Here is a 15384-nt window from a genome sequence, read left to right on the forward strand (position 1 = left end):
TGAAAACTAGATGCTTACGCATATCCAAGGTTTGATCTCTTCTGTTTAGTTATTCATATTGTGAAATTGTGGTATCTGCACTCTTTTTCGAGGTTAGTCTCCATCTCAAGTATGTGAACGTACTAGCTACCTGACTGAGAAATAAAGAGACTGTAGCGTACTGCAGAAAAAAATAATCAGGAAGTACTTCGTTTTTCACATCAATCTCAGTAACTATCTCAAATTTGATGTTTTACGTGTCACGTTAATAAAAATGGCTATTTATTTTAATACTAACATTACTAACTTTCACACTGAAAAGCAGTTACAGTCTTTAGAAATGACAATGGATGCTGAAACACACACACTGAATTGTTAAAAGCATCATACTGAATTTAGTATGTTATGGAAACACCTTTCGCACATCATATTTTAGGTAAAACAAGTTACAAAAAAATATTGTTCTTTCAAGCTAACAAGATTCAAAATTTAGTACATAGCACCAAGATAGATTATTTTTAAATGTAATGAGCAAATCCTCTTAAGACAAGTTTCAGCAGCAGAATTAAAAGCTGCTAAAAAAACAGTGCTAGCAAGCAAAAGCACACCTACTGTTAGCTTTTATACTAAAAGGATTGGTAGAAAATAGGTCTGCCTTTTCTATGTACTTCAAAATCCCTACAAATAAGAGGTATCAATTACACAGTCTGTTTTAGTTCTGAACTGACTGAAGATGAAACCATCCACTCACATAACATTACCAGTAACAATGTAAGGTTGCAGCTTCAAAAATTTGACAAATTCACACACAGTGAATTGCTGCCTTCATAAATTCAGAATGTTTACACCTACAGAGATGAGTATCGACACTGCATTTAAATCCTTTATATGACACAGTCCTTACCATGAAAATCTGTTCAAAAAACACACTTTCAAATACTCCATAAAACAAACAAGAACTTGTAGTTCTCCTATATAAATATCCTTTACACAAGTGACCATCATAGGTTTTCCACATAAGTTATTTACACAAAAGGACCCAAAAAGAAAGTGCTGGTGGTGTGGGGTTTTTATGTTTCGTTGGTTTGTTCTGTTTTGTTTTTTTCCTTTTTGTTGTTCTTATTTGTTATTTGTTTGGTTTCAGGTTGTTTTATTTTAAACAGGACAGAAGTAACAGAACAAGGAAAGACAGCTTTCCAACAGGGAACATTTTTCAACAGAAATCTGGAGAATAAACTAGGTAAAATATTTAATATAAATGCTACATTCAAATGCCGTTAATTTATCTGCTTGGAAAAACTCTCACAAGGTTCTTGGAAGGAGTGCTATCAAGTAAAGCTGAACCAACTATTTTAATATGCTTAAAAGCTGCCATGATTAGATGGAGACAAGAATGCTTTGAGCTTCAAATACCACAATTTAAAACACTACTTCAAAGACAACCAAACTTTTATAAACAAATCTGGAAAGTATTTAGCCCTACAGTGGCAAAAACTCAGGTCACATAATAGAGAATAAGCAGAATGCATTTCTTTGATCTATGCTGACATTATTACTGACATGATTCTAACCACAGACTAAAAAAAAATTAAGAAGGGAAGAAGGAAATATCGAAGAAATTTTGATAGACCAATGGAGAAAGAAAAATGCTTTTAGAAAATGGGTAGAGTACAATTTAGGTTACTTTCAAAAATTATACTGTGTATGTAAAGATATTTCCGTATACCAAGGACATTAAACAGGCAGTAGCTGCACCATTTCTATTATGGCATTTGCAAGGAGTAAAAAGTCAGAGATAAGCATACAACAATACATTTGAAGTACAATACATTGTGCTTGAAAATTAAACAGTTTTAGTAAGAACACTCTGCCTCTTATTGTATTATGGTGAGAAATGTACTCCCATGATCAGATATGAAATGGAGGAAATCAGAAAAAGGCAGTTGCCTAGGACTCCCTTAATGCTCTGTGGTATTTTATTTTGGCTTGAATACAGTTGTGTTAGAAGTGTCACTTTAATGACATTTTAATGACATTTCCATATTAGTGGAAACCTAAGGTGGGATTTAAATTTTCACCCTACAGAAACTCTTTTCAAGCATGAGATGTGCTATCTGAAGTTTTCAATTTCTACATCATTTTGATAACTTAAATGCCAAAAAGCAAAAAGGGGTTGAATGAAAATATAAAAAGAGAAACACAAATTAAAAGTGGGTGGAAGCGCCTTACCAGTTTTGGGTGTCAAACTCAAATCTGTGTCAGAAGAAGAGGACTGTCGACTGTAGGACTTGGAAGGTGAAAAGGAATAGGTTTGGTTTTTCAGAGGGGTGGAGGGTCCTGATGAATGAGTATTGGGATTGGGATCTTCATTGAAGGGAATCCTGCCAGAAGAAGGTGGAAACACATTCAGTAATCCTGTGCCAAAGGACCTGGCTGACAGCAGCATGATCCAAACACCAGGATAGGGTTGGGGCAGGGCCAGCAGCTATTCCTTAGGTGCGAGACTGGGGATGAGGCCAAAGGCAAACGCTGTTTACCCATTCAGCATTCTACAGATAGATGCTGATAATCTACAATGAAACAATTAAGCCAAATGAAAGGCATGAGATGGGACCAAAGAAAAAAAGATTATATATACGCAAAAGAAAAAATTGAAAAACAGTTTGTGGCTTAAAAATCTGGTCAAATGCACAATGCTTTGAGTTAGTTTAATAAAGAAAAAATGATTTCAAATTATATTTGTGTTTATACATAGTCATACATTTATGTATATACACACATATGCTTTTTAAGAAAAAAAATAAAATGTTTCCTTATCCTATAGCATCATCAGCATGCCACAGCTAAAAACAGAGCAAAGAGGAGAATCTTTATGGGAACAGCTATATTAACAGTTCACTTATGTACAAATTGACTTACCTGCTCTCCAAAACTGTGTCTTCCACAAATGGCACATACCCTTCTCATAACCATTTTAAAACCCACATACTGTATGTGAATTATGCTTGAAAGCAATTATTAACTTCAATTGAAATATATTTCCCCCAACAACTGTACCACAGCGAATGTTACTCGAATGCATCAAATTAGTTTTACTTAATTTCTTATGAAGTAAGCCCATTGAAGAGAAATGAAGAGTGTGGATTTGTGGAAGAGACTGATGCACTTTCAAGAAACTACTTCCTTTGTTTCAGCAGCTGCACAGAATAGATCTTCACTGACAACAGTAGGCGTCTCCATGAGAAAATGAGGGAGAAAAGATGAGTGGTACCTGCCTACACTGCCTGCCTGCCTGCACTTTGCGACCACTGTGCCTGTGGCCTGTCTCTCCCCAGCTCTTGAGTCTGAGCAGTCTCGTACCAGTGTAGATGAGAGTGGGAACAGACACAGAGAAGTTCTGAGTAAGTCGTGAGCCAGTAGCAGTGTGAATTGGACTGTTGTGAGTCGAGCGGCATCCATGGCTTGGCGGATGAACCAGCGGAGACCTGAGAGAATTTGCAGCCAGGGTGGAAGAAAAGAAAACAATACATACAAACAGGTTGCAAAGTTATGTTATAAATGATTTAAAGGGAGGTTTAGCTAGAGGAGATCTTTTACTTTAAGCAGACTAAGAATTTTAATTCCTAGCATGCAAGAGTCCAGATGAAATAGAGAGAGAAAGGAATAGCTTAAGCACTAGCTTGTGAATGTAAAAAGATTCTTTGGCAACAGTGCATCAAGTTAGTAAAGCCAATATTAAGAAGTATTAGTCGACTTTGCTGCCTTTGAGAAGCATTATTGCTTTTTGGACTGAGGGACAATCATTCTGTCTACATCCACTACCAAGCTGCTAAACATAGATTATTTGGGGGATGGAATTTTCACGTTTCACTTCAGAGTGACTTATGAATGCCTTTTAAGTTGGTGGTTACCAGGTCCAGTTTTTTCTTTTTTTTTTTTTTAATCACTACTGTTATTTTATGCTCCAGCATATCCAGAAGCCTTTACTAATAGCAAAGTTTTAAAATTAAGACAAGTTAAACAAGCTACGATTTGAAATAGAAAACCATAGAGAAGTCAGAGCACATTGCTGCCTACACTACAAAAATGCCTGATTACTATTATAACAACACAACAGCAAGTTAATAAAGATGGTGGGGAACATTACAGAAATAATATGCTTTTTGATGCTCATTTCTCCTTCCAGAAATTGGATGGCTCTATCAAACAGAAAATAGGTAATTTATCCAAACAACAATTTAGAGACTGCAAGTATTTATCTATTAATTTCTATGCACATTGAAAATCTGCATGCAAACTGTGTTTGGTGCTGCAGTAGGTAAAAGAGATCAAGAAATACTATTTCTCATCATAAACAGTATTCTCTGCAAGTACATTTTAGCCCTGCTTGTAACAGGCCAAACGTCAACAGTAAAAAGCAAAGCACACAAAAAAAGACAACACTACTTCAGGGTCACTTTCTAAACCATTTACTGAACTGTATGAACTCAAAGGTAAATCTATCTTTTCTTATATGCTCAGCACAGCCACTCAAACCTGACTGTACTCATATCAGAATATCTTGTATACAATGCATATCATAAGAAGCCCTCACAAAAGTGTTTGTTGTACAAACACAGAGTCAATGCATAATTATATGTTAGGAAATTGGTGGATCCCAGCCCAAGGATCTGAAATACTTTTGCTAGCAACAGAAATACAGAAAAGTCATTAAGGTTTGCCACTCCAGCTTCTAAAGAAATAATGCAAGTAATCCAACGTAAAACATTTTGAAATTGTGGAATACAAACTGAGTTGCAGACAAAGAACTACAAAAGAAACAAATTCCTGGGAAATAGGGGGGGAGGGGGAAGTGAGACAGGTGAAAATCACACTGGTTATGTAAAACTGAATGAGTACGAAAAAGAGATGAAACTTGTTCCCCTAAAATACTATTAATTCATACTTACTCCTTCATTTCTTTGGATGGGGAGTTACATGCAGGTAAAAATGCTGATGTGTTACTTAATTTATCCAATGTGCAGGCTGTTCCTATGGCTCGTACTACCAGTCCAGATTCCCCTTCCAAATCAAAACACTGCAAATAACCAACAACAGCATTTCCTCTCATTTCAAGCACTTTCAAGCCAATCTTCCTTTGCAGTTCACCTAGAAAACAGAAGGTAAAGAGCTGATCACAGTGGCCTTTTCCTATTCTCTTTTGTGGGCATTATCCTCTCTGCTTTTGGAATTGCAGATGAACAAAACAGGCAATACATTCAAATTTATATATGCCAAGTAGCTGGTGATAACCTCCGCTTCCTGGAACATAGCATGAAGTTTCATTAGTTGTATAGCTTTCTCTTTCCCCCAAATCTATTCCAACTGCAACCACAGTATATTATTTCATAGATTTTTTTTTTTCAAATTTTCTTTAGCTATTTCCTTTTTTACTTATTTAGAAAGAGAAAAAGATGGTCAAGATGTGTGCTGGAACACAAAAGTTTCTAGATACTCCTTCATACAGTTCAGACCAAAGTAACATCTTTGAAATCCATGAGAAAAGGCTTTTTTTTTTTTTAATCAAGTCTCCGAACTCTTAAAACTAATTTAAGCAACAAAATCAGAGACATTGATCAACATAGCTAGATAGCGTTGATAATCCTAAGTACAAAACATCATCTGTCTTTTAATGAAGGACTGACAAAAATCTTCTTTTAACAAACTGAAAAAGCTTCACCACAGAAGATGACATTATTGACATTAGGAATTTTCACTTAAGAAACCAAAGGGAACAAAACGATCACTTCTGCCTTCTATAAGTTTTTCACCCTTATTGGAACAGGTTCCTATTGCAAACTACTTAACTGCAGACTGAAATTATGAATGCACTGGTCTTGAAAAACACCTCTAAGAGTGGTAGTAGAATATGAAAGTTTCTAGCCAAGTGGAAGGAACTGAAATTGCTATGGACTCCACTCAACCCGAGGTTGTAACAGAATTCTTTTCCAGTATTCAACACAAAATATGACAGAGACCTATGAAACGTCCTAGGACCATGTTCTAAATCAATCATGTAACTCATCACAAATCATGGAATGATGATGCTTCTCAGACTTCATAGCAATGGAAGACTGCAAAAGTAAAACACGCCATTCTCAGAAGAGTTAAGAGAGTTCTTCAGGATTCTTCAAATGGCCACCAATAATTGCAGTATTGAGCACTGTATTACATGACATGAAGCAGTATTACTATGAAGTCTTCTATGTTTTTTCCTCTTAATCACTGCCACGAATACTAATAAAACATAGCAGATTACTTCCACGTGCGCTTTTATCCACTTCTACCATTTATGCAAATGTTAATCCTGTAAAGTGGCATAGCATAGAAACTGTATTTAAAACTTCATAAAGTTGAGAAGAGGAAGTCTGTCATACTTGTCCTCAGTTAGGAAAACAGAATCTTCAGAAATACAAGACAGAGTGAATTGAAAAAATGAACACAGTTAATACCAAAAATCATATACAACATTGTCTCAAAAGTAAGTCACTTCTTTAAATGGTGACTTTTTTTAAAAAGCAGCAATAACTATTACAGTGTATGTATTAATACCTGACATTAGCGAAATGAGTCTTTGTCTAGCCTCATTTGATGCCCTTGGTGTGCGAATTCGGTCTATCCACTGGTATTCTGGGTCTTCATTAACTACAAGTTCTTCCACAAACCCATGAATTATTACTGCTCTGTAACACTTCGGAATAGATGTGGCTGTTAAAAGGAAATAAAAAAAGACATAAGGCATGAATCTAAGAACAGGAATTCAAAGAAAAAAATTAAAATTTGATTTTCTACATCAGACAGCTTCAGCTGTTAAAACATAGACATACCCAAGCAGTTTTTTTTTTCTGGGAGATGCTGGAACATGTACCAGAGCGAAAGCTTTTCACTGTGTACCTTTTTAGCAGAATCTGCACCCAAAGTAACATAACGTTCACATGCACCAGCAAGATCAGGAAAAAAAAAGTTACCTACATTGACTTGAAATATAAAAAATTTAAAGAAGATAAGCAAACTAAACAAATTCATATATTTGCTACTGGTGTCAATGTAACCCACACTGGGCTTATAGAATGAGCTGGTTGACTGGATGGTAAAGGACAGAATTAGCAAAGAAAAAGGGGAGAGGAAAAAAAAAAGCTTTGGTGTCCCCTCTTTTTTTTCACCCCTCTACTTACTGCAAAAAAACTTGACTCCACACGATGACTGCCTAAATCTGTTTAAATCATTGAAGAGATCTACTTTCACCACCACGTTGATCTCCCCACGTATGCCTATCAACAAAAAGAAAAAAAGAAAAATGTGAAACTATATCAAAAAGCAATACAAACTAGCCCTATTAATTAATCCTTATTATTAGTAATTGAAGTACCTGTTATTACAAATGAGTTAGCTTTCCTGCAAAGAATGTAATATAACCATGCTAAAAGGCTTGCTTAAACTGACAGCTAATGTGTCAATTCCAACCAGGGCCAGAGGGGCAGGAAGATACTTCCTTGCCTCTCGGGCATGCTGCAGAGACACCCTCACAGGGGAAGCTTTAGTTCTGTCCAGCCTTTCAGGCTGAAGCCATGCATGGAACAGTCCTCAAATACCTGCTGCAGCAAGCAGGATTTTATAGAAGGATGTGACTGGGAAAAGAGAAGCCATCAGCCTCCTGCTGTTGCAGTGGTTCCAGCTGCAGCAAGCGCTTTCTCTGCTCTTGTGTCCTATATCATCAGTGCAGGCAGGGAATGAAATCAAGAGCCAAGTACTGCAATGCTGTCCCAAGACATCCTCAGTACAAAAGGGTAGAAGCTTTACTTTGGATGCCTTGAAACTACTAGAGTCCTGTCCACATAAAAAGCTTTATGGTGTTGTTCAGAGCATTTTAAATTTTCTCCCTCACATAATTTCAACATCACAGTAAAGCTACTCACTGAAGTTCAGTCCAATAAGAAAAGTGATGGTTCTTCCGAGAACCAGAAAGCAGGCAATGTAAAATATGTTGAGAAGAAATATTTTAAATAAGGTATTACAAACTTTTTTAGATAAAGCTTAATATTTTTGCTACATTTACATCTCATTAATAATAGAGCATTTCTTCAAGACACAGCCATTCCTTTTTGATTTTTCTATTTTCAGCTTACCCCCCCCCCAATAAAATCCTTTCACATCATTATAGATTCTGACATATTGAGGACTGAACTACTTGATGAGTCTGATCTCTTGAGGTTTTATCACAGAAATATCTGATGCTCAATGAGATTCACAGACTGACTCTGACATTATTGCAATAGTCACCTAGAACTATCTTCCAAAACGTCAAAAGAAAAAGCCTCCATTTACTTTAACAGGAAGTGCATCAGGCTCTTATTTTCCACAAAGAATCATGTTAGGGTGCAAAAACAATATAATAAGTATTTATAAATATTATGTCAACATTTTTAAGGAAGCATTAACTGCTGTTTGCCAAGCATCAAGATAATTAGAATCTACTGCTACAATCATGAAAAAATAAGAATTCTTATTTAAATAGAAAAAAGCTGTGAAGTACCAACAGACCTCGAAAACAGAGCAATCTAATTCTCTCTGAGAAACAAGTTGCACACACCCCGAGACAAGTGTTCACCTAAATTAACATCAAAAGAAAGTATACAATATGAAAGAATAGACTAAAAGCAGAAGAAAATGCATGCAATATTTCTCAAGAACCTTCTTCAATATAACTGTTACAAATAAAAACATAAAAATTATCATCAGTAATGACAATAAATACAACTAATGCTTCCCCATCTATGCCTTATAATCAGCTTTTAAAATAGCTAAGTCACTTAACTCCCACTGGATAATAAACTAGAGCAGCAATAATAACCACATAGACGTTCTGCAATAAGGTATCAAGAAGCTAACTAGCTATGAACTGACCTTAACTTTCTGGGATGAAAGCTCTGCTTCCTTAAAATCAAAGGCAAAAGCATCATTAACTTGATTTTCTCATACCTTCAAAATATTCTGAAGAAGTATACCTAGGACTGAGAGTACTTTCTGCAAGGAAAAGGAGTTTCACCCTGCATTTTGTGTTTGCCGCATCCTGTCCCTCCATCTCAAACAAAGTTTATGCAACATCCCAGGAAGGCGTACCCCAAGTGACTTCAGCAAGAGTACATTCTTTTAGTAAACATATAGTGATCGAGTAAGCATGTTTTAGTTTTTGTTTTTTTTATCTGAATTTTCCAGTTACTATTTTAAATACTATGTGAAGATGTTTTCCACTTGTTGCGAATTCTATGAAAGGCATTCTTCCAAACACTAGTCAACTACTATGCCAGAAATTCTCATTCCAGAGGTTTTAGACATCTTTCATGTACAATCATTAGTATTATCAAAAGTGAAGATTATCGTAGAAGTACTTTGTCAATGATTTTAGATGGCACTCTTAACTTTCTGAAGACCTAATAAAAAAGTACCAAAACCATAGCTTTCCAGCTCCCGAGGCTAAAACTATTACACATTTCCAAAGCCAGCTTACAGCAATGAATATTGCAAGAAGCAGATTACATCTCAAACAACACTTTTTTACTTTTAACTTAGCAAATCTTACCATGGATGGTATCATAAATTGGAAACCATCCTGAAATAACTGTAGCTGCTTCACTGTAGAGCAAAGGATCAATATCTATGTACACTTTGCCAATGGCATCATTAGCACTGTAGGTATCATGATCAAGAACTGTGATCTGGAGAGGCTCGTCTTGCAGCTCTTCATCATCTACCTAGAAACAAATATTGACATGGAATTTGAATATTTAAAAAAAAAAGCACAAGGAAACACTCCTGGAAAAACAAAAGCAGTAAGAGGCAAGTTCGTCACATACAGTGACGTTACACACAGAAATCTGATTTCTATTTCCTGAATCTAAACAGTGTTATTTTGATATTACCCTTCACAGAATGCTAAGATCCTGCAATTAGACTTATCACTTTGAGAAGTACAGAAAAAGAAGATTATGGTGACTACATTATTTTAAAATCCCACTTTTTTTTAAGTCACATTCTCTAGTTTGTTTACCAATCCCCACAATCCATACTCTTGAGGAAAAAAAGAGAAAAAACATGAAAATTTAAGACAAAGCATCTCACTCTGAAGTCTTACACTCTTAGGTTTTGCTCTCACACTTCCAAACTGGCTGGTGGCTTAAAAAAGGCAATACATTTTATGTAACCCACTGCAAAAATTCAGTAATTTCAGACACGTACTTCCCTAAATAGATGCAATAATCCATCTTCAGATACCTTGGCTATTTTTTTAGGAGATAAAAGACAAGCATTCTAAAACTTTGTGCTAAACATCACAAACCAAAATAAGTTTTGCTAAATATAATGTGAGGACTCACATAAGCTTTTTTCAGAATTATTACGCAATGTTGCAAAAAGATCAAACTACACACAAATGCATGCACTTAAGATGTCTTAAGCAGTTAGTGCTTTTCCACTCTTTGAAATGTGGAATTCTGATGTATTTTTTTTAGTGTTGTTGTTTGGCTATTTTTGCACAGAAAAATGGATTTGGGAAAGAAAAGATAGAATTTTAAGACTTCTGTTATTGACAGAGTTAACTCTCTGTACTAAGAGAGTTAATCCTCCACATCATCCAGCTCTTTCCACTCCACAAAAAAGACCCAAGGAATTGAAATAAAAAAGAAAAAAAAGAACAGAGTGAACCTCACTACGCTAGTACTACTTTCTTAATCAACATGGATTACTGATTAAGAGATGCTCTTAATCAAGCACTCCATGTTGATTACTAAGGTTCCTAAACTTACCTTTTTTATATTTGCTGTATTTCTAACATCATATGCACATGTAGTGACATAGTAGCTAGTATTTACAAACATGACTGTATTGTGATACTATCTTTGAACACTATAAACAAATCAGTACTATACATTCAAATGTTTTAACAACTAATTTGTTCTAAATACCACTACACAATTATTATTTTTAATGCAACAAAAATGCAGTAACAAATAATAACTATGCAAACAGTTGTTCACGGTAGAATGTCAAAGGACACCTATGATACTACTGTACTCAGTTCATTAAGGTCAACTGATCAGATCCTAGAAACAAACGAGCAGTTATGGGAAAATGCTGACTGCCTTCATTATTACATAAGGAAATGAGAAAAAAGTGTCTGATAGTTGTTGTCCAAGCTCTTTATTTTATAATTTTCTTGTACAAATTCTCCATTTTCTTCTTCAAGTACATTATTTGCAAGCCAAAGTAACATTCCAAATACCAATTAACTTTCCTTCCCCAAAACTACCCGTTTAGGAAAAAAAAAAAAAAAAAAGGCAGGCATACCCACACTGGTATCTGAAAGCTTAACGGAAAATGCTTTCCCGCCCCTCCCTCCCTTTCACCTCCCCCAGAACATTTGTGTCAGATCCATTCTGTCACGTTTGCCTCTTTTTTAAACCGTTTGTAAAGATAAAATAAGGCACTTTTGGCAAAGAAGGTCTACACATAGATAGATTTGCTGAAAGATTTCATGTGTATTTAAACATGAATACCATCACTCCTCAAAACCCATTTTCTGCCTGAAGTGAAAATATTTCAAGGGCATCTAAAACAGAACATCCATGTAGATAGATATAGGCAAGCTCTTAAAAAAAACACAAAACACTTACTTCAAATTTAAACCATTCGGAATTCCACTGAGGATTAAGTGATTTTGGATACACATCAGTCTTAAAAGTTGTATTTCCAAATTTTACCTAAAAATATAGGCAATTATTAAAAACAAACATTAATTAGTAGATTTAGAAACTGAGTTACTAATTAAATCTACACATGCAAATAATTTCAAATACATGTATTAATAACATCTACAAGTTCTTTTCAGTGAGTTTCTTTTTGAATCTATGTTACACGTTTAAGTAACTTTCCACGTACCACCAAAACTCCCAATAAACCTCTCTCCCCCACTAGTTTCAAAATTATTTCTTTTTCTCCTCAGTCACTTTAGTTAAAAATAGCAGTTACATTGGCTATTCAATGTCACTTGGTTAATCACCTTAGCAGTTGCTTTTGTTTAGAAATATTTTAAGCAAAAGTATTCTATATAAATACTGATAGTTTATGTGCCATTACTCTTCTCTCTAGGGTTTCTAAATCAGATTTATTGTCAAGTTATAAAAGAAACGCAGAACTAAAATGATAACATCAGTCATTTCTTAAAACATGTTGTCTTGATAGATACGCACCAGAAAATAACTGAAACCATTTCCATGAACTGCAGTCTTGACATGCTGGACACATACCAGTAAATTCACAGCAGCAGGAGGAAGAACCTTAACAGGCTCTAGTCCTCCCTTCTTATAGAAAAATCCAGAAAGCATACCAGCAAAAAGGACAGACGGACTACATATCTATATATATCCTTCTAATCTTCAATCAACACAGATTAAATATTCTACATACTTCTATTGATCAAGGCTATTAAGCAGTTAAAGGTACGTATTTTGGGAATCTCCATTTGGTCTTCACAGCAGTCTATTTAAGGACCACCCCATTTGCTTGAAAAAGCATCTAACAGAATTTCTGTGACGATCCATACACCAAGAAACCATGCTACGTAATCTAAAAGGTTTTATCTCATTGTACCTTTCATTCCAAGCCATTATGCACACTCGTAATTCTGTGAATGGTACCTCTCAAAAGAATTAGTACTTCAACTTGTAACAAATATCTAATGTTACTTACAAATATGCAAAGTTTTTGAACATATTCAAGATTCTTAAGAAAATAATGTGTGCTGATTTAAAAGACACTCTACAGTCAAAGGCAGCTGTGGATTCTGAATACAATTATCTTTTTAAAAGTGCAAATAGACCTTGGAGATTAAATTCAGTCTTAGGTTTGGAACACTACATAACACTTTTTAAAACACTAATTAAGGAAGTATTGATACTTAGATGTTTCCGCATGAAACATCAGTATGAGCGTATGTCATTTTATATATATATGTCAGCGTATGGTTGTTATTTTACGTATGTGCGTAGCCCAACTCTAATGAGATTCTGTACTTACATACATACATCTAGTTAGTTCAGAAAGCTGAAAGCGCTGCAAAACTGGACTACAACTTCCCATTGAACTCTGTATATTACCACACCTCGATCAACAAACCCCTACACAACTCTATTGAGGCCCCCCACTTGATTCAATAAACAGTAATGATTTTGGAAAACATACTATTTTCAAGGTAAGCTTTCAAATTAAAAGTCAGAGGGGGTATGAAAACACAGATCTAGCTACGTGAATGTAGATTCAGCTTAGAAGCTTAGAAAAAACTAGCAGCATAACTACTCAGAATGTGTATTCATTGCACGAAGCTGTATAATAAAGCAATAATGATGCTAGTTTTAACAGAGCTATTTTATACACAAGCTGCCAACATGCAATAGCCCAGAGCTCCACCCAGTCTAATTTTACATGTAATCTAGGGAGTAAATTAGCTCCCTCAGAGCCTCAGGCAGCTGTAACTAAACTTTGCCAGTAGTCAAGTTAGTTCATTAAAGCTAGCAGAGGTAATCAAGCACTGCAGTGCTGTCCTCTGTACAAATTTAGAAGCACGGATGCAGAAGAAATTGTGCTAATTTGCTCCAGACCACACATGCTGGCAAGTTATGCATAACCTGAAGTAACAGCTCTAAAGTCTTTCATTTCTTTTCTAATTCTAGATTTATGTTACAATCTTTAAGAGGGAAATTTAAAGGCTAGTAACCAACAAGTACTTTAATATTACTTCCACTTATCATTTTTACTTAAGTTAAAAAGTTTTGTAAAGGCTTTCAGCAACCTCACACAGAAAAACAAAACCAGTTTTAACCTCAATTTATTTTGACACCCTTCACCTGCAGTCATACTCACTCCACATAGCAAAGGGTAATTTCCACGTTGATTTTGTTTTCCTAAACAGCGGTCCTAAAAGCAAGGCCCCATCTATGAATTTCTTCAGCCTTATTTGTGCCAATACATTCATGAAGCTGCATGTTAATCTAGCTAAGCAAACTGATCTTGCTGAGTATATTGTCCTCTTTTTCTTGGTAAGTTAGTGTTTAACCAGATTAATTTCTATAGCTATGCTGCCACACAGCTACTCACGCTCCAGGGTTGGTGCAGAAAGTGCAGGTTTGGGAACAAGTGACCAAAGGGAGAGGAAAGCTGTTTCTCAAGGCAGCTCAAAAACAGGCTACATGAAACTCAGAGCCGCACTTCCTACTCCTGTTTTCCCTGTCTCCTACTAATACACATCAGAGATATTATAGGTTACCTATTAATCATATTTAAATCGCATGACGATTTATCAATAAATTTAACTTAGTGATGCAATTTCTGAAAACAAACACTGAAGTATCACGTTTTCCTATATTTAAGACAGCAGAGCTATGTAGCATTTCAGCTCCATTGAAAAGCACGTCAGAAACGCATTTTCACTTTATTTTCAATGAATTGTCTCACTAAGCAAATGTAGTGACAGTCAAATTTACACGCACCAAATCAAATCTATTTTGAGATTAATATATACACTTTTTCTATTTATAGAGTTCTAGGACATTTTCTTCTGTTCATACAGTTTAAACGGACATTGTCTCCCTACCTCAGGGCAGCACTGTGCCAGCCCCAGTTACTATCTATAGCACAAGCACGGGTTTATGCAGCATCCGTTCCCTTTTTAAACACGTTTCTCCTCAAGCGCGGTTTCCGAGCGCTTGAAATGCTGCCGAAATCGCTCGGGGTTACGCATGGTATGGTGGAAGTACTGAATCACAGACCCGGATCACGGACCAGGACCACCTCCGCTTCTACCCGCCCCCCCCCGCCGCCCGCGTCCGTCCCCGCGGGCCTGCTGCGGCGGGGCCCGGCAGGTGCCTGGGCGGCGGCGCTCCCCGCTCTCGGTCCCCCCCCACCTCCACGAAGGCGTCGGTGAGATCGCTGGCGCGGTCCATCACCGGCAAGTGGCGCCCGGCCACGATCTTGACCTTCAGCTTGCCCGGCATCTTCCGCCGCCGCCTCCCGCCGCCGCCGCCGCCACCGCCCGCAGGCACGCCGCGGCCCGCCGGGAGGGGGGGGGCGAGGGGCCGGGTGCGCATGCGCCGCACCGCCCAACGGCCCGCAGCCGCCGCCGCCGCCGCCCGCCCATGCCCGGCGCGGCCACCTCGCACCCGCACCCGCCGCCGCCGCCGCCGCGGGGCGCGCCCTGACGCAAGCCGCGGGGCGCATGCGCTACGCGGCGGAGGAGCGCGGTGATGGGGGGGCTGTAGGACCCCGCGGCGACCGCCCCTCGTTTCGGCCACGCCTCCCATCCAGACCATGCCCCCT

At 37.1% G+C, this 15384-nt stretch overlaps 1 protein-coding gene across 21 annotated transcripts in view; it reads right to left on the minus strand.

Moving 5' to 3' along the window:
* Positions 1-15125, minus strand: part of C2CD5 (C2 calcium dependent domain containing 5) — a 67280-nt gene extending 52155 nt beyond the window's left edge. For 18 of the 21 annotated variants that reach the window (XM_035540797.2, XM_035540796.2, XM_035540792.2 and 15 more), the window contains exons 1-7: positions 14973-15125; positions 11688-11774; positions 9599-9770; positions 7194-7289; positions 6571-6726; positions 4929-5127; positions 2209-2360 (exon numbers count right to left, since the gene is read on the minus strand). In XM_035540797.2, the coding sequence (XP_035396690.1) occupies positions 2209-2360; positions 4929-5127; positions 6571-6726; positions 7194-7289; positions 9599-9770; positions 11688-11774; positions 14973-15062 (952 nt within the window). In that variant the 5' untranslated portion in view covers positions 15063-15125. Of the gene's footprint in view, positions 1-2208; positions 2361-3339; positions 3465-4928; positions 5128-6570; positions 6727-7193; positions 7290-9598; positions 9771-11687; positions 11775-14972 lie in introns of those variants that run through there. The other 3 variants (XM_035540801.2, XM_035540800.2, XM_050708370.1) reach the window with 2 other exon arrangements.
* Positions 15126-15384: the final 259 nt, after the last annotated feature.

This window comes from Cygnus atratus, chromosome 1 (genome assembly GCF_013377495.2).
Source record: "Cygnus atratus isolate AKBS03 ecotype Queensland, Australia chromosome 1, CAtr_DNAZoo_HiC_assembly, whole genome shotgun sequence".
NCBI classification, from domain to species: Eukaryota; Metazoa; Chordata; class Aves; order Anseriformes; family Anatidae; genus Cygnus; species Cygnus atratus.